The sequence below is a fragment of the Oryctolagus cuniculus genome, chromosome 1, assembly GCF_051225735.1.
Source record: "Oryctolagus cuniculus isolate XC-2025 breed Fujian yellow rabbit chromosome 1, ASM5122573v1, whole genome shotgun sequence".
NCBI classification, from domain to species: Eukaryota; Metazoa; Chordata; class Mammalia; order Lagomorpha; family Leporidae; genus Oryctolagus; species Oryctolagus cuniculus.
The window spans coordinates 157,340,566-157,362,096 of NC_142867.1; the positions used below are offsets into that span (position 1 = coordinate 157,340,566).

The window sequence follows — 21,531 nt, forward strand, 5'->3', positions numbered from 1 at the left end:
ACTCATCTTCTTTTTAAAATTAAAGCAATTTAAATTGAATTTTATTACTTACAGAGGCAAGTCTGACTAATATAAAGAGTTTCAAAGTTAGGAATAAGGAAAAAGTTGAGAAGGATTTTTACTAAAGTTCTTGGGTGTCACTTTCCCAGAGGGAACTCGAAACATGATTAATTTTGGCAAACAGGAATCCACTTTATTCTGATACAGTCATCCCTCCGTTACCACAGAGGATTGGTTCCAGGACTCCTTAGATACCAAAATTCACAGATGCTCAGATTCCATATATAAAATGGCATACTATTTGCATATAACCTACACATATACTCCCAGATATGTTAAATCATCTCTATTACTTATAATGCCTAATACAATGTAAATGCTATATAAACAGTTGTCATACTGTATTTTTTTAGGAGATAATGACAAAAAAGTCTATACATGGTCAGTCCTTAATTTTATAAAATATACTTTTAGTTGGCAGTTGATTCAATCTGCAGAACATGCAGATTATGGCTATGGAGGGCCAATTCTATTTTAAAAATTAAGGAGACCTTAAAAAAGAAAGGTTAATGGATTAGAAAAGGCTTCTGGCAGTCACTGGTGATGAGCTCAGAGGAGACCCTCCTGGGATCTTCCTATTGTATCCTTCCAGGCATAAAAATAGCCAAAATGAGCAAGCGAGATTCTACATTTGTATCTGCTATTTGTATGTGACTTTGGGGATGTTTTCTTCATTTTCTGTCAGTATTCAAGGTCACTTTTTTAAAAAATCACTACTGTTAAATTTACATTTCTGATTTTTCTTTCTCTTCTTTTATATCCTCTTGGAAAATAACTAAACTCCCCAAATATGATGCCTGTGAAGCCCTAAAATGTGGACCGTGAGGATTAGAGAATGCAATACTTAGTTCAAGAATGTTGCCTACTCAAATGCCCCATTTGGAGAAAAACAAAATGGAAGCCCACATGGTCAGTAGAAAAATAAAAATCGCCACCATAAACCTCTTTCTGACCTGCTCGTGCAGCTGCCATTTTCTTGTTTCGCATTTTGTTCTCCAAAGCTTGCTACATAAAAAAAAAGTAGAAAAGAAGAAAATTAGATTTCCTGGTGTTTTCTACTACTTGACATTAATTAAGACAGCATTCCTATGAAATAAATGGAATCCTACCAGTTTCATCTTCTTTTTTAAATCCAGATTTGCTGCCTTCTGGCCCTTGGCAGTAGCATTGAGATAATAGATGGTCAAACTAAATTTAAAATGGAAAAAAAAAAATCATGTTTTTCTTTTCAGTTCCTCAAGATTCTTTTTAAATTTATATTAACTAAATCATAGAATGTAAGTATGGGAGTGTGTGGGGAGATACTTTCTGTTCTATGTTCATTTTGTAGAAGTAATTATGGTCCAGAGTTACACTGAGGACTACCTAGCAATAAGGATGAATCTGGGAAGTTGAGCTCAAGGCTTCTAATCCACAGCCCACCACTCTGCCCACTATGCAACACTGCCCAGTATTAGCTTCTTCTTGGAAATGTATTGACATCACGTTCAATTGTAATTAAAAGCAATATTTTAATTTAAGAGCAAAGGCAAACAAGAGAACGGAAAATCTACTGAAGTTTATGGGCCATGTCAAATAAAAAGGAAAATTACTTTCTTCCTTAAATTCCCTCCTTTGACCTTTACAACAAGGAGCACAATCCTCATAGGTATAGTAAATTAATGTGGATTGTTCCATAGAATATGTTGTTTCCATTTCTCCTTCCCTCAAAAAAATTTTATAAAGGAATATGTTTCCAGAAAAAGCAAATTCTAGCCAAACAATTCTGCAAAAAGAAATATGCTCATCTTTACTTAAGACAAAATGAACAAAGAAAAAAAATAGTTACAAAAAGAGAAACTGAAATTGTTCTTTGTTGCAAATAACTGGATATTGAACACATTTCCTCTACCCACTGACCTGCCAGATAATATCCTTTATGGGACATCTGGAGCCAGGACCACAATTATGGATACAATTTAACTGAGTTGTTTATCTCTTATGTGAGTTGGGGGCCTTTGAGTGAAATGGCACACAGGCAAGCAAGCATTTGGGGAATATCTGCCATTAAATAGGTGCTCAATAAATGTGTGTACGTTATTAGAATTTGCTTCGAAAAGTTCCTTTACTTGGTGGGCAAATTCAAAAACCTCACAAGTCACTTCCATTTCTGAATTCTCTGTTTATCCAATCCTATTTTTCTGCTTTGTAATGTCCCTTAAATGAGTTTTCCTTGCAACTCATTTTCTAGTTTCCAAAGGAATCAAATTTCCCACTGAGAACTAACCTGAACTCTCAAATACTACAAAACCATCCAAGCTGATTTAATATGATCCATTGGGGAAATTCAAAATGCTTGTAACATTCTCTAATTAAAGGTAGTAAAAAGCAATGCCAATTGTACGGGCCCCATAAAGGAAAAGATGAGCCCTCGGGGTTTGATAAAAAATAAAATCAGTAATAAACTGAAATTTGGGTTTCAAATTGGAAACTCAGAGCTAAAACTCAACCTTGCAGAGCATCAGCTTGACCCTCACATGCTGTCAGCTTCCCCCTAGGCTGTCTCCATCGATGGGCAGCACTTTGGGCCTCCAAGCCAAACCCGCTCCTAGGCTATTTTGTTTGGTCCATGAATTCAGAATGGTTTTTACTATTTACATAGTTATATAAGATAGAAGAACTTATATAAAATCCTTAATTATGTCTCTTGGTCTAAAATATCTACTAAGATCATCTCTGACACTAGCTTCCAGCCCTTCTGATGTTCCCACTGATCTAGCATTCTCTTTGACACTGTAAGTGTAAGAAGTAAGTGGGAATAAGAAGACATGAGTTTGAAGTACATTTATCAGCCATGTGATTTGCAGCATATCTTCCCAGTGCTATTGATAATGTGATTAACGAAGCCAACTTCTTGAAGTTATTGTGTGAATTAAATAAGTCAAGGGATGGAGAGTGTCTGAGACAAAGACAGTGTTAGTTCCTTTTTCACACTTTCTAGACAGATTATTAAATCTTTAGATAGTGGAATCATGTTGCTCCTTTGCTTAGATACAAATGTCCCTCAGAAAATTAAGAATATCATTACAAAAACTGACAAATATATTGTGTGTGTATGTGTTCTAAACAAGATCTTACTTTTGGCCTTGACTCTCAAAGGGCCTAGGATACTTATTAACATGCTCTCAGAAGCCACTGTGTCATGAAAACATAAAGAAATCACTTCAGGGGCCATCTGGTGAAACATGCTGCACCTGGTCGGTCATTTCCTAATGCATCCAACCAGAGATTTCATATCAGAGTCTTAAGACCACCCCACAACCAAGATTCTATAATTTAAAATAGTGATCTGTTTTACTGTTAAATTATCCCTGCAGGTTATTAGTTCTCCGTCATAGAAGGTGCCATGGTGTAAAGAAGGGAGCATGGGATTTCCTGCCAAAGGATCTACTCTAAGTCCTAGTGTTGCCATTTTACTACCTTTCTCACCTAGGGGGAAAAAATCACTTCACTCCTAGAACTCAGCTTCTTAATTTATGAAGTTGAAGGTGACTTCTGCCCTCACTACCTTAGGAGACTTGGGACCATGGCAATGGCCGTGATGATGGTAGCAACAACGAGGTCAGAATCCCAGCTTATTTACTTCAAACCAGTGGGAGTTTTCTCCCTGAGATTTCCCTCATTTTGCCTTTATCTAAACAAACCCACCCTTTGCATCAAAGTGTCCCTGGGGTGGATTAATCCCTGTCCTCCTTGATTGATAAGGACAGCAGCTCCAGTCTTTCTATGCAGGAGGGGCTCTGGGGTTGGAAGGAAGGGCTAAGGCACTTTTCTTGGCTCTTCCAGAGTAAGCACGTGTTTTTATTTACAGGCAAGTGTATGTGGGATGGCCAAGACTCAGAAGTCAATGAAAGTTATATGAGAACATAATCTCTTGCCAAGTTCTCCTTTGGAAATCACTCTGAGAGGGATAGATTGAGGGGTCTTTCCAAGAACCCCCTGGTTCTGTTAGCAGGGATACACACTTATTGACAGTCCTCTAAGAACAGATAGGGCAAGTATTAAGACCCCCTTAAGCCCTTAGTTCTAAAATATGGCTTATGGAGCCCCCAAGGGGAATATTAACTTAGAGGCTCATCATTTCTGTATATGCACAGCCATCTGCTTTATGGAATAATAGGCGGGGGTCGGGCTGTTGGGGGAAGCTCAATGTGCTGATTAGATTTAGCATTTATGTTTCCCTTGCTTTAGCTGTTTACTGATAATTATTTTGGTTACTTGGGAACAAATCTTATAATCCTGGGAAGGCAAAGACAGATGCAGATGGCTGTGAATTACATCCAATAAGATAAGAATATGGCTCATGAATTTTAGCTCCCACTACCATGTAATCAGCTCTGAATTAGGTTGGGTTACAGCACAACCCTTGGGGAGAGGGAGAGAGATGGAAAAGCTGACACTTAAAAGGAGCCAGGAAGCGTAACAAAAAGGCTCTTTTTCTGCAAAGGGGAAGAACATACGCCATCACAAGAACAACAGCAATGACCAGTCCAGGGTTCGAAAGTTGCCTCAAGATCTTCGCCATCCAGCTTGGAAAATCATGCTCCAGAGTCTCACCAATGACCTCGAACATCCGATTTTTGCCACTGGGGAAAAAAGGAGGAGGAGGAGGGTGGAGAAACACTTCTTTAAAACATATGGGGAAACCATGGTTACTTCAAGACCATTATAAATCTTTCTGTAATACTGTTCGGCACCCTTGCACATCAGAAATCTTGTATCCAGCTACAACTCCTGAGACTTTGACCTCACATTGTCAACACACAGATAAGCCCTAAGAAATGGTATCCCGATAGAAACACACAGTCAATGCAATTAGGAAATTAACCACAGCATTAGGAGAAGACTTTCAAAAACTGCATTTCTAAGATTTTGATTGAGATGTATTTCACAAACAGCTCACATGGCTTACCCCTCAGCCAGCTTTTGGAGAATGCTCTCTTTGGGCTAAGTAAACACTATGCTCAGTTTGTAATTGGCATTGGAAATGAGCACAAGGAGTGGCATAGCAGAATAAAATCTACATATAATCCAATGTCTCTCCCCATACAATAGCTTGTATCCCATTTTCCACCACATCTCCTTTTTCAGAGATGGTGATAGGTAACCATACAGAACAACAGGTCCTTTTCTTCTCTGTGTTTCCTCTGCCAGACAGGCCCTAATGGATACCAGGCTGGCTGCACTGCTAAGACCCATTACATTCATGGAGAGTCTGCTGCTATCAACTGAAAACATGATAGCAGGATGTCCTAACTTAGTACAGACTAGAATCATAATGTCATTTTCATTATGCCGAGTTTTTCATGCATATGCATATTGATTCTACTCTGAAAAGATATGATTTTTCAGAAAAGATTTTGGGTATGTTTCACCAAATTGTATGTATTATCAGAGTAGAAATTGATATACAATTTAGGATAATGCTTGGTTTTGCTTTTGGTTTTTAATTTTAAACATTTTCAACTATTAAATGAAAATGACCCACAAGTACCAAATCAGATGTTTTTTCCCCTTCATATAGAACTAATACTATATTTCATCAGGCAAAGGGCGTCTTCAGGTATTTTGTCAGGAGTCACCGGACTACACAGGTACACATTTTGCTTCACAAATTACAGACTTGGAATAATTAACAAGACTTAAGATACATAATGGGGGGACAAAGCTTATTGATAATAACTTAAGATTATATTACCTTGTTCCAATACAGTTTCATCATCTCTCCATTCTAATTGACCATATCCCTCACCTCCAGCCATCCAGCATACAGGGAAGGAGGTAGGTCAGGAGGACCCCAAAAAATAAGACATTGCATCCTCCCATCTGCAGCATCTCAGGTTGTAGCTGATGAATATGATCAGAGTGGGGGGCTAGAACTTTATGAAACCATTTCTACCCTAAAAGGTCTTAATTCTTAACATTGATTGTGACCCAATCTAAAGTCACCAAAATATCTGCAAATTCTGGGTACCCTTTTTCAGACTGGGTCTCTTAACAAAGAAATGAGTCCAAATTTCTCAATTATGCCCATATTACAGAGGCAACTACAAATTCCTGGAAATCCTTTCTTCTTCCAGGTTACCCAAAGTGTGCTATTTTGCAATTTTCTCTAAAGTGCTTTCTAGCTGCCTCTGACAACACACACCAGTGATGTGCTACTGCACATCATGTGCTATGGCTATCCTGTAGCCATAGCTCTATGGGGAAACTTGTCTCTTCAGTTGGACTGGACACTCTTCAGGATCAGAATCCATGCTGAGGGGCCAGCGCTGTGGCAAAGCAGGTAAAGTGGCCACCTGTGGTGCCGGCATCCCAAATGGGCACCGGTTCCAGTTCTGGCTGCTCCACTTCCCATCCAGCTCTCTGCTATGGCCTGGGAAAGCAGTGGAGGATGATCCAAGTCCCTGGGCCTCTGTACCCACATGGAAGACCCAGAAGAAGCTCCTGGCTCCTGGCTTCTGGCTCCTGGCTCCAGATGGGCTCAGCTCTGGTCGTTGCAGCCATCTGGGGAGTGAACAAGTGGATGAAAGACCTTTCTCTCTCTCTCTCCTTATCTCTCCGTGTAACTCTGATGTTCAAATAAATAAAATAAATCTTTAAAAAAATAAGAATCCATGCTGAGTGTATGAATTTACCTCAGCACTATCTCCAGTGAATAGTGCATCTGAATTATTCATTCATTAATTGAAATTATCTGCCAGCACGTCCTGCATGTTTAGAAATAAAAAACAGTATGTCCCAAATCTTTAGAAGTCAGTTAGACTATTAAGGAAAATGGGCACACTGAAGTATAAGTGCAGATGAGCAATGTAACAGCAAATGTTAAAAGCTATATATAAATCTGAACCTAGTAAATTATCTCAGCTATTTAAAAAATCATTATAAAAGGGAAATCAGAATGTAAAATGCCAAAATGTTAAGAGTTGTTATTTTAGCTCTTTGGGGTCATGGGTAGTGTTTTTTTTTTCAATGTTAAATTTCTACAATTTATGTTTTTTCTAGGCTAAACACATATTAGTTTTATAGTATGGTAAAAACATATTAAAAGTTTAATTGCAATAAGCAGTTAGATATATGACAAACTGGAGAATTACAAAATGCTCAAAATTATTGGCATAGTTGGAGAAAAACATCAATTGTCAGGAAATACAATGGAAAAATTAAAGAAACTGTCCATCTGGATATTAAAAATAGCTTTTAAATTTTCAACTATTAAAAATGAATCCACTTACTAGTCTATAAGAAAATTTTTTCTGAAGAATTCTCCCAGCTAAACCAGGTTTTAGAAAACCAGAATGAGCTAAAATATCTCATAAAATTGCTTTGCTGAATGCGTAAATGCACTATAGGCATCTGACCTGAAAATTCAGCTGCATCTGAGAGTCACTGGTCATTACTGTGATGTCCTCCATAATCCTACCTCAAGTTCATGTTACTAACTTGTTGCTACCTAGAAGCCAGACAGATTCAGACAACCTTGTCTGGGCAGTCAGGGCAAACTAGCTCCATGTCAGAGTTCCTAAGGGGGGCAGGCCACAAGGCTTCCACAAATAGGTGCTTTTTCTCCTCATCAAACTTTCATGTCTAAACAAATAACCATTATTTTGTTCCAAACTGGGGAAACTGATAGGAAAACAAACTAGGTAGTATACATCTACCCTTTTCCCAGTACTTACAGAATATTTTAATTTTCTTGATCTCAAAAAAATGGCATACCTGCAGTAATTTTGACTAAGCTTTCCAATCAGGAAACTCTTGGTTCAAGTCAGATACCATGCCTTAAGTAAACTCGTGTGTTTGCAGTGAAAGTCAGAATAACTCAGTGTGCAGCAAAGGGAAAGCCAGAGGAGTTAGAACTTAAGAGGTTAAAACTGCACAATCATTGTGTGTGATATTACTCAATAGTATTTTAAATCTGAATGCAGCTGGCTCCCCAGCTACCTTTGTTTACACTGATTGGTTTCTATTACAAACAGCCAAAGTCCTTGCTGAATTTTACTAAGCAGGATTAACTTCCAATTAACAAACTAAAAGCACACATAAAAGTTATCTTGGATATTAAGCTGTGCAGGTAATTTGCAATTAAAGTCTGAATAGCATATCTCTCGGACTTTATCCTCTGTGATTTATTAAGGATTTATTAAGACAAATGTCTCCTTCAAGACTGTAATTTCGTGTTTAGTCTCCAGATGTCACTGTCTACATTATTTATTTCAGCCTACTAGGAAATACACACACACACACACACACACTGAAATGAAGAGAGCTTGTCAAGCTCCGATTCCTGAGTATGACAGAAGTCCCGTTTTGCTCTATCAACAGCTGGCTTAAAATTTTCTTTCTTTCTTTTCCAGTAAAGCAATAACTCAGACTAATATCAGAGTGAAAATGCCTCTCTTACACTTAGTCTGTGGGCAATGAGTCTTTGACTTTAATTGACAGATGAAGAGGAAATTGTACGTCGCCGTTACAGCACCATGCTTGTCCTTCACAGAGCTTCTCCCTTCCTCACTTCCTTCACTGCAAAGGAGGAAGAGTAGCACTGCCTGCTGGCTGGTGACTCGGCATACAGATGTTCATGGGGGCACTTGAGTTAGATTCATCTCCAAGATTCTTTATGGAATGAAATCCCCTTTCCAGATCCCAGGGATTTTGCCTTCTGGTATGTGTCATAATGAGAGCTCTGTCCCAGAGAGCTATAGACAACTAAATTTCCAACTAGGATCAAAGAGCCTTCTTTGATTATTCACTTCATTACTCACTTGAGTGACACTTTGGGGGCATATATGTGAGGAACATCTTTACTCTTTTTCCTAGCATATAGCACTTTGGATAACTATACTCATCCTTGCTTAATAATGATTTCATTTCCTAGCTTATGTATGGGGCAATCTCCTTTTCCTTCAAGATGGCGGTCCACATGAGAAATAGCCTGACTATCGCTGCATACGATGGCCTAGCATCAGCAAAATTCTCACACAAGACCAGTGTAATCACATCTTGTTCTTTGCTACCTCCTATAATGGAAACAGCTCAGATTCATCATCCATACTTCACTCAGGCAGATCTTAGAGCAGTATAAATTACGTTCCTTTTGATGATTCCCAAATGAGAAAACAGATGGAACTTGCCTAAGAATCTCCATGTCGCAACGAGCTGAACATTTCTCTGACCAAAATGCAATTGTGTAAAAAAGAATGATATACTGTGAATGTCCATTTCCAGCTCCACCCCTGCAAAACCAATATGCCCAAGCCAAATTTCAAAGAGACCAAGAGACCTGAAAGGGCCACAATCAAAAGATGGCGGGAGGGACACGATCATGTACAACACCGGCATGGTGGACAGGAAGAGGATGAGCAACAGCATGCCCAGGTAGAAATTATTTGATCTGGATGCTTTGAAGACTCTGGCCTCAGGAACGTTGCAACACATCACAGCCCAGCACTGGAAGTACATGGATGTGTGGAGTCGAAGGATATTGATGCCTGGGAGACTGGGAGCAAAGAAGGAACCCATCCTAGAAAGAAAACAGAGCTCTGCTCATTTTTGAGTTTTTACTCCTTACCAATAGCACACAGAACCTGCATATTTTACATAATGCTGCTTCGGAAAGACAGAAAATGTACTTTTACTTTCAGCCATATAAGCCTTTTTTTTCTAAATAAACCATATAGTTCCATCTTGCACACACATTTTTACCATTTTCTATTATTGTAGGTATTATATTCATAATTCTTTCATAGAAGTCATGCTCTTAGCCAACTATAGTCACTATCATTAATAAGCAGAGTAAGCAACATATTACAATTGTTTTACTTCTCTCATTTAATTCTAAAATAAATTTCATTTCTCCTAAAATGCATATCACTGATTAGCATACTTACAAACATCATATATAACTTTTTTATTGACCCTTAAGCCCACTCATTCCCATCAAATGAACTGCACATTTGGATTGATCACTTTTGTTATTATAATGTTCAATAAAGGTGAAAAAAACTATCTTTTTTGGTCTATCTGCTCTTTGTAGCTGTAGTGTTGTTTTAGAGATCATGGGAAAGATGTACTAATGTCCACTATATTTTTGTTGATTATTTAAAGCTAGCTTTAGGTGTTTTTGAAATGAAAATTTCATATGTAACCTTAAGTTCAGTTCATATATGTAATTTCTTGCTTTAGCTTGTCTTAGGCAGCCACTACTTTTTGCATCTGACTTTTCATAAACTATTTTAAAATACTACTTTTAAACAGAAACCACTTATGTGAGGTCACTTTATTTGATGGCTTAATTGTTTATTTCAACAAAATAAATTTTGGTTTTATTTGATAAGAAAACCCGTTAGCACCACAAAACAATATGAGTAGCAACTTATTAATCCAAAACCAAAAAGAGGAAGCATGTGTACTTGTTTTATAAATATAAGCAGAATCCTGTCTTTTAAACTGTTCCAAGTACATGAAAACTATCAGCATTTCTAGGTTAGCATTTTATACTCCCTGGATATGTAGAGTTGTTGTTTAATAAATGCAATGTAAATGTAATTCATTATAGGGTAATTTTTGAGCTAAGTGAAGAAATTAGTTTCTACTATAATTGAACTTATGCTAACCCAAATATACATTCTTATGAACAATGGATTCTTGCAGTAATTTGTCTCATTGACAGAATTTTGAACAATAGATCTGAATGGTATTTTGCCCAGGTAAAATGTCCAAAGACTTTGTAAGATATTAGACAATTTTTTAAATTAGAGGACAGATTTTAATACAACAGAATGTACCTTTGCTACAGGGCAGCAAAAGACAAACTGGAAATCCAAAAAAATAAGCAAGTAGGTTGGTAGCAATCCCCACTGATAGACCAGAGTTGCAAAGCACTAGGTTATATCCCCAAATGCCAATACTGTGATGCAACACACCTGTGGAAGATGATGCTCAGCTGCTCTGAAAGCCAGTCTTGGCTGTATGGCTATTTAAGGCAATAAAAATAAGAATAGAAATGAAGTACCTCGCTACTAGGTGGAAACTTTAAATGTCCTCTACAGCTTTTTGTTCTTTTCTCACCAGCTATGTTTTAAATGGACCTTATTCCACCAGTCTGGGTCTCTACAGTGAAGGTAAGTTAGAAGAGCAGAGCTCTCCCCAGCCCACATTGGATGTGTTCTTTCTTTAAGCCACTAGGATTTGGGGGCTGCGTTTCATTACTGCAGAACCTAACTGATTCTAAGACATAGGTTTGCACATAATTCAAAAATAGCCTTGACTAAAGCCACATATACTTACAGCTACATATACATGCGCATTGCTTGTCTATAGGCATACATATGCGCACATACATACATGAGTGCACATCAATAAACAATTTTTAAAATAAATATCACATAGATATCTTGTACAAATTACTCAAAAGCCATAACCTAGAAAAGCAGGCCCTGGCACATTGGTATCTGAGTCTCATGCTCATCCTGTCTTTGTTCACGACTCTCTAATCAGTTCAGCTCTCTAAGTCCCTCACCCAGACTTGATCCCATCATCTGTCAGTTATAAATCATTGTAATACCTTAGCCATATAAAATACTTTTCTTCCAAGAAGATCAAAGCAAATGAAAGCTCCTTTTATTTAACTCCCCTTATTGCTCCAGTGACAGCTATGTGTCAAGTAAATTATTCACATCTGATAACTGAGAACACCAGAGAAGAAGGCGACAAGCCTCAGAAGGGAGCCCAGTGAGACAGTACTGGAGCAACGTCCAGGACTCTGCTTCTCTCTCACTGTGTGTCCCCTACTGCCTCTCTACACCCTGCTTTGATAAAGATAATATGTGCTTTCCTCATTTAAACATATTATTTTATAAACCTATAATGGCTATCTTAAAAATAAATATGAAGTATAAAGGTTTGTTGATCATTTCATCTAAATAATAACAAAATGGATTTTCCCAATAAATGGTGACTTTTGTCATATCTGAAAAAATAATCTCCACTATTCAGTACCTCCTAAAGCATCAATTTTCTATCTCCAGTCACAAAACAATGGGCTTGAGCACAAAAGCTCCATAGGCCATTTGGTTTCTGTAGATAAATGGTATCAGATCTTTATACTCCTTAAAATACTGAAATTACCAGTGGTGAGGAGCTTGTGCAAGGGGAGCCTAATCATTTCCTTGTTCTCTCCTTACACCATCGCATGGTACCCCTTGCCCCAACTCCCTCACCAGTTTCCCGGGAGTTAGAAGAAGAGTGTCTGGTTTGACCTGAAGATCATCAAACGACAGCTATTTTGCTTCTGCAGCTCTGGAAAGTAGGTAAATATCTGTGCTCCTGAGAAATATCCAGTCACTTTCTAAAGTCCTCGTCAGACTAATAAGAAGCAAACCTGGTCATTGTCTGAAGAACGAGTACATAGAAACTGACAGTGCAGAGATTTGTGTAAGGGGTATGCTCATAAGAGACTGGAAAAGATTTATAGATTTTTCTAGGAATTTCAATACGAACAATAGTGGAATAAATTGTTGCAAAACTACAAGTGAAAACAACCAGGACAGCAATGACAATAGCTTTTCTTAGACTAAAAATGAATTTCTAGGCCAATTTGTTTTCCTAATTCTGAAAGAACACAATGGACAATGCAGCATATGTCTGCACAAATGGCATCCATGAAGCCTGAGGGATTCATGACTCTGTGTGTAAAAGCCACTGATGTATGGTAATGGTTTCTTATTACTCTGAGTGCTATTTTGCCAAAACTGTCTGCCATGACAGTAAATCCCCCTCCAGGAAAGGGAAGATCTGAAACCTAAGGAGTTGTTCCCTGTTACTCTCTGTCAGTCATCACTCCTTAGGCCACCTTGACTTGTATCCCTGCTTGGAGAATAATGGATTCATTTGCAAGCCATACTTGCAAACCTTAGATGCCAATTGAGATGTCAGCATCACTTGTTGGAGTCCCTAGATTTGAGTCCTGGTTCAACTCCTGATTCCAGATTCCTGCTAATTCACAACCTGGCAGGTAGCATTTGATGGGACAGGTAGTTGCATCCATATCACCCATATGGGAGACCTGGATTGAGTTCCAGGCTCCTGGCTGCGGTCTGCCCCAGCCCAAGCTGTAGCAGGTACTTAGTGAATGAACCAACAGCTGGAAGTCTCTTCTTTGTCTCTTTCTATCTGACTTTCAAATAAAATGAATACGGATATACATTTTTAAAAATTAAAAAACTGACATCAGAAGAAATTGTCTTTTTATACTATTTTTCTCACACTGATCCATCTAATGAGCTGCAGGAATTTGAAAAGTCCTGCAGCAAGATAATGGAGCCCTTGAGGGCAGTCTTTATATTACTAAACAAGTAATATTATTTTCACATTTGCCAGGAAGTTTAGTCTCTGTCAGTACTCACAGGTTTGATAATTCAGGCCAGCTAGGGTTGAAAGATTTTAGTAATACACAGAGTTTGCCCCAAAACTAAAGCTATGCTGGTACGTGTGACTAGGACAATGGTATGGTTTAGCACAATACTGTATTAGACACATATCCCCAAGATAAAGCAGCTCAATTATAACTGCTTATGGGTTGGGGTGCTCTTAGTTAAGAGTGACAGATTTCTAAGACACATGGTCCCCAGCTGAATTGGATGCTATGATTCAATTTTTAAACTCAAAAACGATTTCCACTGTATCAACTCATCTTAACCTGTCAGGGTTTATAATGAGAATGCTTTCTTTTCATAAAAGATATGACAGTCTTTTGCACATCACAAGAAATAATTCTGATGGGTAAATGGCCCTGTGAAAAAGTAGTGAAATAAAGATATTTTTAACTTGACCCTCCTAAAACATGTGTTTCATCTTTTTAAACTACTGGATTTGGTAAGATGTTATTTTTAAATAGCTATAAGTTATATTTTAAATATATTTAGCCATGACAATAAACTAAATGAATTTATTAGAAAGGACTTATGTTAATTTATATTATAATTAACAGATGGTAATGTGATCATTAATATTTCACCACTAAAATATGGTGTCACAAGACATAAAAATATAGGAGCTGGGGCTGGTACTGTGGTGTAGTGGGTAAAGCTGCCACCTCCAGTGCCGGAAACCCATATGGGAGCCGGTTCGAGTCCCGGCTGTTCCACTTCCAGTCCAGCTCTCTGCTATGGCCTAGGAAAGCAGTAGAAGATGGCCCAAGTCCTTGGGCTCCTGCACGCGCATGGGAGACCTGGAAGAAGCCCCTGGTTCCTGGCTTTGGATCAGCGCAACTCCAGCCGTTGCAGCCAATAGGGGAGTGAACCAGCAGAATGGAAGACCTCTCTCTCTCTCTCTACCTCTCCTCTCTCTGTGTAACTCTGACTTTCAAATCAATAAATCTTTAAAAAATATATAGGAGCTGGCATTGTGACACAGCAGGTAAAGCCTCCATCTGCAATGTCAGCATTCCCAGTGGGTGCCGATTCATGTCCTGGCTGCTCTACTTCTGATCCAGCTTCCTGCTAATGGCCTGAGAAAAGCAGTAGAAGATGGCCCAAGTGCTTGGGCCCCAGGTACCCACATTGGAGACCTGGAAGACGCTCCTGGCTTTGGCCTAGCCTGGTGCTGCCCATCTGAGGAGTGAACCATCAGGTGGAAGATCTCTCTCTGCCTCTCTCTCTCTCTCTGGAGTTCTTTCAAAAATACATATAATTAATTTTTTAAAAAGTTATGAAAATATAGTGTTCAAATAAATGTACTAAATAGAAACATAAGTTCTCATCATTTGATGAAGGAGTGGTCCGCTGAACAGAAGAAAACTTTGAGGATCAAACTTCATTTGCTAAAGCAAATGTTAACCAAAATGACATACATTTTGGTCTCCTCTGATACCAGACACTATAGCACTTTATGCAGTCATGACCTTGGAGGTTTTTCAATGAGTGATAAACTGTCCAGCAGCAGGCTTACCAGATCATGCCTTGGTTGAAGATCAGAGCGAGGACATTGCCACTGATGTCAAATTCGGTGTATGAAGGCTAGAGGAGACACAGATGTTCATTGAGTTAGCAGCTCAAATGGGAAAACTGAGAGCCAGGTGGTTCTGCATAAGCATGACTAGGCTCTCAACTACTTTCCTTCAGCAATAATAGCAAATAATCAGGATAACAATAATCAGAGATAAATAAAATAAGAAATAATCCTTCTGACAGAGTAAGACTAATTAAAAATGCTGTCATTCAATGCCGTGAAAGTATAGCAAGACACCCTCCAACATACTGCTGGTGAAAGCAAAAACTATAACAACCTTTCAGAAAAACAATCTCATGATACATATTAAAAACTTAAAAAATGTCATTCTCTTTGTCTACTTCTAGGATCTTGTGCTAATAAAGTCATCTGTAGTGGTGACAAGTTTTATCAAGAAAGCATGAAATCTTCTAAGTATACAACATTGTCTTAGGAAAAGCAACATACCTATCCAATGAATATACAGCAGCCAATTATGATCATTTTAGAAGATTATACACATGAATGAAAACTACGCTGTAACAATAAACAAAACATAAAATTTTACATTCATTATTCTAATCAGCTATATATGATTATATGTATCAAGAAAAGCCTGGGAAGTTCAGCAAAATTGTAGTATACAGGTGGGTGATAGATTATGGTTTTTAGCTTCTTTCTGTAAGCTTTGTATATTTAAAAAATTTGTTTCAACAAGAATATGAATTTTACAATAAAAGAAATATAGGAAAAAATAACAAAAGTTTAAGAAGTTATTCAACACAATGCCCAGTCTTCATGTCTCTGAGAATACTACTGTGTTCATGAGAACAGCTGAAGTTTGTTGTTTATGCAGAGGCACAAAACACGCATTTCTCTGAAATGGGCATCCTTGCTGGGATGGCTTAACGAAGTCTTCTTGGTGACACCTTTTCATCCTAACAGAAAAGCCTCTTATCAAAGAAGTTAATGATAATTAAAAATACAGTGAAATAAGCTTCTACTTAATTTGTAATAGAGAATTCAGAGACTGACTGGTAAGAGAGTAAGAGAGCAGCAAATATGAAATGAGAGGATCAAGAAGACCATGAAAGAGAAACCAAGAGTGTGGCAAGTCCTAGCACTGCCCCGGGTCCTTATAACTGAAGGTATGCCTCAGACTCTAAATTGTTATCCCATATTAGCGCCTGCCTCCAACACATGCGCACACACACACACACAAGATGATCCAAAAGAGTCCATGTTCTTCCCAAACCCAAGAAACCCAGGTAACATTTAGTAGGAGATGGAGTAGCTCTCTGATTTGAATCTCCAATATCTCTTTGCATCAAGAGTTTCATGAGTTCAGGCCTCAACTTCATCACTTTCCCTCAAGACAGCAGTATTCTCCAATACTGCTAAACACATGGGCAATCTACCTTGTCACAGATGCAGGGAATAAACAGAAAATATGGCATACCAAGAATTGCCAAGTCCCCAAATAACATTAAAAATGAAATAATAAATAGCCCTGTATGTTAATAAGACAAAGATGACTTGGATAATTTCAACATAAATTAATTCCAGATAGTAAAGTATACATACAATGTGTTTCACTAGCTTACAGATTCTCTAGAAGTATAATGTTAACAAGATGCAAAAAGGTTTGGTTGACAGTTTTTGCTCTGAAATAAACCATGAAAAAATGTGTCCTCCAAGGAGAAAAATAAATTGCTTCTCATAAGGAGAACATGAACTCTTTCTCCTTCCATGGGAGCACTGTTCCATGGATCATCGACATGTTTCTTTCCGGAGCCCTGTGTTATCACAGAGCACATTTGAACAGTGTTCCATGAGGTGGCCTGTGCCATCTGCGGTCTTGGGACAGCTTTTCTGTGTGAATTCAAGACTCAAAACTTCCATCTTGGCCTCTTTAGAATGGTATCATGATGTAGCCTAGTAAACTACTGAACATTGCATGCACTCAAACTTTTAGAAGTCTGTATACTCTCTCACAAGCAAGTAAACCTCTTAAATGTCATATTAAATGAGATATTTTTGCAACTAGTGGACCTGAAAAGGACACACTGCCAATCCCTGTCTTCAAACTATGTTTATGGCAGGGGCAGTAGAGGAAAGCCCTGATGTCTAGATGGGCCTGAAACAGAGAGAAGATGGAATCCCTACTCTATCAGGTAGTTTGGTGGTCTTGACACTTGACTGAGAATCAAGCCTGAATCTTAGACATTCATTTACCACTTCCTGGTTGGGTGAGTCGGACTCATCACTTATCTAATTAAGTCTTAGTTTCCTCAGAGATCAGGGGGGTCTACAAATTATGTTTCATGAGCTAAACCTGGACTGCCATTGGGTTTTGTAAATAAATGTTCATTGGAATACAGCTACATTCATTCTTTATGTATTGGACAAAAATAATAGAGTTTAGTAACTACAACAGAGACTATATGGCTTGTAAAAATTAAAACTCTCTTAGTGAGCATTGAAGCTAGCAGTTAGGATGCTCACATTCCACATCAGAGTGCCTTGATTCAACTTCAACTTCTTGCCAATGCAGACCCTGGGAGGCAGCAGTGATGACTCAAGTGATTTGGTTTCTGCCACCTACATGGGGCACCTGGATTGAGTTCTTGGCTTCTGGCTCCAATACTGACCCAGTCCAGACTGTTAAGGCATTTGAGAAGTGACCCTAGGTATGGAGATGCTCTCTCTATTTCTGCCTCTCTAATAAATAAAAAAAATTTTTAAGTAAAAAAAAAAAAACTTAAATAATAATTTTAAAGAAAATAAAATACTAATTATAAGGCCCATGACTGAAAATGTCTGCCAACCCATGAACCAAATAATTTCCAATATTCCTTTTTAATCTGAAAATCTATTATTTGTTGAATATAAGATCCAGCTATTAAAGAAGTGTTTCTCTCCAAACACTAGAATTAAATTCCTTTATGCATTAAAAATAGAAACTTCCATTCTAAAAATTAAATATTGGGGTCAGCATTGTGGCATTGAGGATTAAGTCATTTCTTGTGATGCTGGCATCCCATATCAGAGTGCCAGTTCAAGTTTCAGCTGCTCTGCTTCCAATCCAGCTAGTGTGCCTGAGAAGGTAGCAGAGGATGGCCCAAGCACTTGAGCCCCTGCCACTCATGTGAGAGACCAGGATGGAGTTCCTAGCTCCTGGTTTTAGCCTAGCCCAGACTTGATTCTTATGGCCATTTGGAGAGAAGTCTCTCATTGCAATAAGTTACCTGAGTTTCTTCAAACAAATCCCATGTACCACCAGTTGAAAAAGTACTTATAGAGTTGTAGGCTGGTGTGCCTTGTGGTTTTGGAGCAGTGGTCCTCAAATGAGGTTCCCAGACAAGTCAGAAAGCGTCATCTGGAAATTTGCTAGAGGAGCATTCTCAGGTCCTCCTTCCAGATCTTCTGAATCTGAAAGCTATATTTTCTGAGGCCCTTCAGGAGACTAGGATATGCATTCAAATTTGAGAACCACAATCTAAGACAAACCCTATATTCATCTACTAAGATGATTCAGCACATAGAGATCCACACTTCAACTTGAGTTGAAGACGGGATCCTGTTAACAGCAGACAGCTCTGTCCACATACTCAAGTGCAACGTCAAGCATAGTCTGTTCCTGTTCACATGTTCTCACCCCATTATGGAATGTCCATGACTTCTTATTGACTTTTTCATACTATTTTCCTGAGCTGCTACACACTCCCAGCTAGAAAACAACCGTTCATCTGTCAATTCGATGTCCCAGCTCATCCTGCCAACTTCATTCCACTGCAAGTAAGCCATATGAGCTGAGAAGTATCTCGAACTGCAAATGCTGTAGGTCTGGCTCATGAATAATGCACACTTGATCAGAGGCCTTGAAATTTCTAGGGTTATGCATTACAATGAAAGTTCAATATTATGGGAGTCTGATTATTGGCTATGAAGTTGATTGGAAATGGGTTTTTTTTTTAACTTTTATTTAATGAATATAAATTTCCAAAGTACGACTTATGGATTACAATGGCTTCCCCCCCATACCGTCCCTCCCACCCACAACCCTCCCCTTTCCCATTCCCTCTCCCCTTCCATTCACATCAAGATTCATTTTCGATTATCTTAATATACAGAAGATCAGCTTACTATACATTAAGTAAGGATTTCAACAGTTTGCTCCCACACAGAAACATAAAGTGAAAAATAATAGATGATTTTTTTTAAATGATGATGAAATCAGATCAGACCTATTGTCACAAGACACTCTGGCAAAAAGATCTCTGTGAGTGAGATCCCAGTGGAAAGAACAGGTCTTCAAAGGAGGTACCTTTCTCTGAAGGGAGGAGAGAACCTCCACTTTGACTATGACCTTGTCTAAACAAGATAAGAGTCGGAGAACTCAAGGGGCTTCCATAGCCTTGGAAACTCATGACTGGTGCATAGGGAGATTACTGATGCCATAATCAGGAGTGTCAATTTGTAAAGTCAACAACAGGAGTCACTGTGCACTTACTCCTCATGTAGGATCTCTGTCCTTAATGTGCTGTACATTGAGGCTTAATGCTATAACGAGTACTCAAACAGTATATTTCACTTTGTGTTTCTATGGAAATGGGTTTGAGGACTAACTCTACCAAGGACCAGCTATGCATCTTTGAACAAATTAACATCTCCTAAGCTTCAGATTTTTATAAAGTAGGGATAATAATACCTACTTCACAGAATTGCTAGCATAATTATATGAAATAATATGTGTAAAGTATTTCATAGTTTCTGACACATAGTAAGCACTACAAAAAAATATGATACAAAAGAATTTAATATGGTTGGGAATCCACTGCAATGATCTGTCAATTAATGCCTCTTATTTACAAATCCCTTTATGAATCTTGAATCCCTTTATCAGATCTCAAGGAAATTCACCATATTTTCCATTTAAACACATTAAACAAAAATCATCTTAAAATGCAATTGCAAACAACATGCTGACTTTGACTTAACATGCCCTTACTCTATGCTCACATTCAATTCTGTATCTTCTTGGATATTTTTACTTTACCAATAATAGGTAAGAATGATGTCAGTACAAATTAAAGTAAAGACATTCTGTGATGAAGTATTGGAGAAAACCCAAAGAGCTTAGAAGAGGTCCACCTTGCTGATTCACAGCAGTTGAAATCCCTTCTGGGAGCAAACCATACCACTCCCCATGAGTCAGTGAATTCTTTAGAAAAATTGAGAACTCCCATATTCAGAGAAGCCTTGGATATATTGATTCACATTACAAGCTCTGGGTAATTTGCCCATACCAGTAATTTTCCCACATCAGCTCATTTTCATAGGTTTGTTGTGATAATACCTTGGATGTAAATTTACAACTGGAAAATGGATCACTTTTTTAAAAAAAGATTCATTTATTTATTTGAAAGGCAGAGTTAGAGAGAGAGAGAGAGAGAGAGAGTGATCTTCCATCTGCTGGTTCACTCCTCAAATGGATTCAATAGTCAGGGCTGGGCCAGGCCAAAGCCAGGAGCCAGGAGCTTCATCTAGGTCTCTCACATGGGTAGCAGGAGCCCAGGCTTTGGGCTATCTTCCACTACTTTCCTAGGCACATTAGCAGGGAGCTGGATTGGAAGAGGAGCAGCTGAGACTTGAACAGGTGCCCATAGGGGATGCCAGGGCTGCAGGCAGTGGCTTAATCTACTGTGCCACAACACCGGCCCTGAAAAATAGCATCACTTTTAACCTAACATGGATAGAACCAATATATAAATCAATATGTGTAACATAATACTTTTGTCTAGCTGTATACTTCCCCTGACTACATAAATTAGAAACCTCACTTAAATTCACAAACTCAATTTTTCATCCATAAAATGGGCATGATAGTTGGTTATGTCAAAATTTTACCCAATTTTTGTGCTGGATCCTACAGCATTTAGTCTTCTAAAGAGGTTATTATAATAAGGTAAATAGCTTTTTAAATAGGTGAGCAAATAGATCAGGTATTTTGCATAACATTTAAGACACCTGCATCCCTTAGCAGGGTGCCTGGATTTGCGCCTTGGCTCTGCTCCTGATTCCAGCTAATAATGTGTACTCTGTGATGCAACAGTGATGGTTCAAATAGTTGGGTTTCTACTGCCCGTGTGGGAGACTCAAACTGAGTTCTGGTTCCTGGCTTCAGCCTGGCCAAGTCCTGGCTATTGTGGCATTTGGAGAGTAAACAAGCAGATGGGATCTCTCTCTCTCTCAAATAAATACACATATTTTTTTAAAGTATAGTATTAAGTAATCATTAGTAGCATGAGAAACTAGTCACCGTTAAGTGAAAAAAGCAAGTATCAGCCTATCTATTTGTATATATGTAGGCATACATACACAATATTTGCATATAAATATAAGTGATATGAATACTATTTAATTCAAATCCAAGTAATCTCA

General features: G+C 38.2%; 1 protein-coding gene across 2 annotated transcripts in view; it reads right to left on the bottom strand.

Annotated features, from left to right (window-relative positions):
- TMC1 (transmembrane channel like 1) overlaps positions 1-21,531 on the bottom strand; it is a 197,574-nt gene that overhangs the window by 5,374 nt on the left and 170,669 nt on the right. For both annotated transcript variants that reach the window (XM_051858747.3, XM_089316264.1), the window contains 5 exons: positions 15,049-15,116; positions 9,383-9,622; positions 4,560-4,685; positions 1,170-1,248; positions 1,014-1,065 (listed from right to left, as the gene is read on the bottom strand). In XM_051858747.3, coding sequence (XP_051714707.3) covers positions 1,014-1,065; positions 1,170-1,248; positions 4,560-4,685; positions 9,383-9,622; positions 15,049-15,116 — 565 coding nt within the window. The remainder of the gene's footprint in view (positions 1-1,013; positions 1,066-1,169; positions 1,249-4,559; positions 4,686-9,382; positions 9,623-15,048; positions 15,117-21,531) is intronic.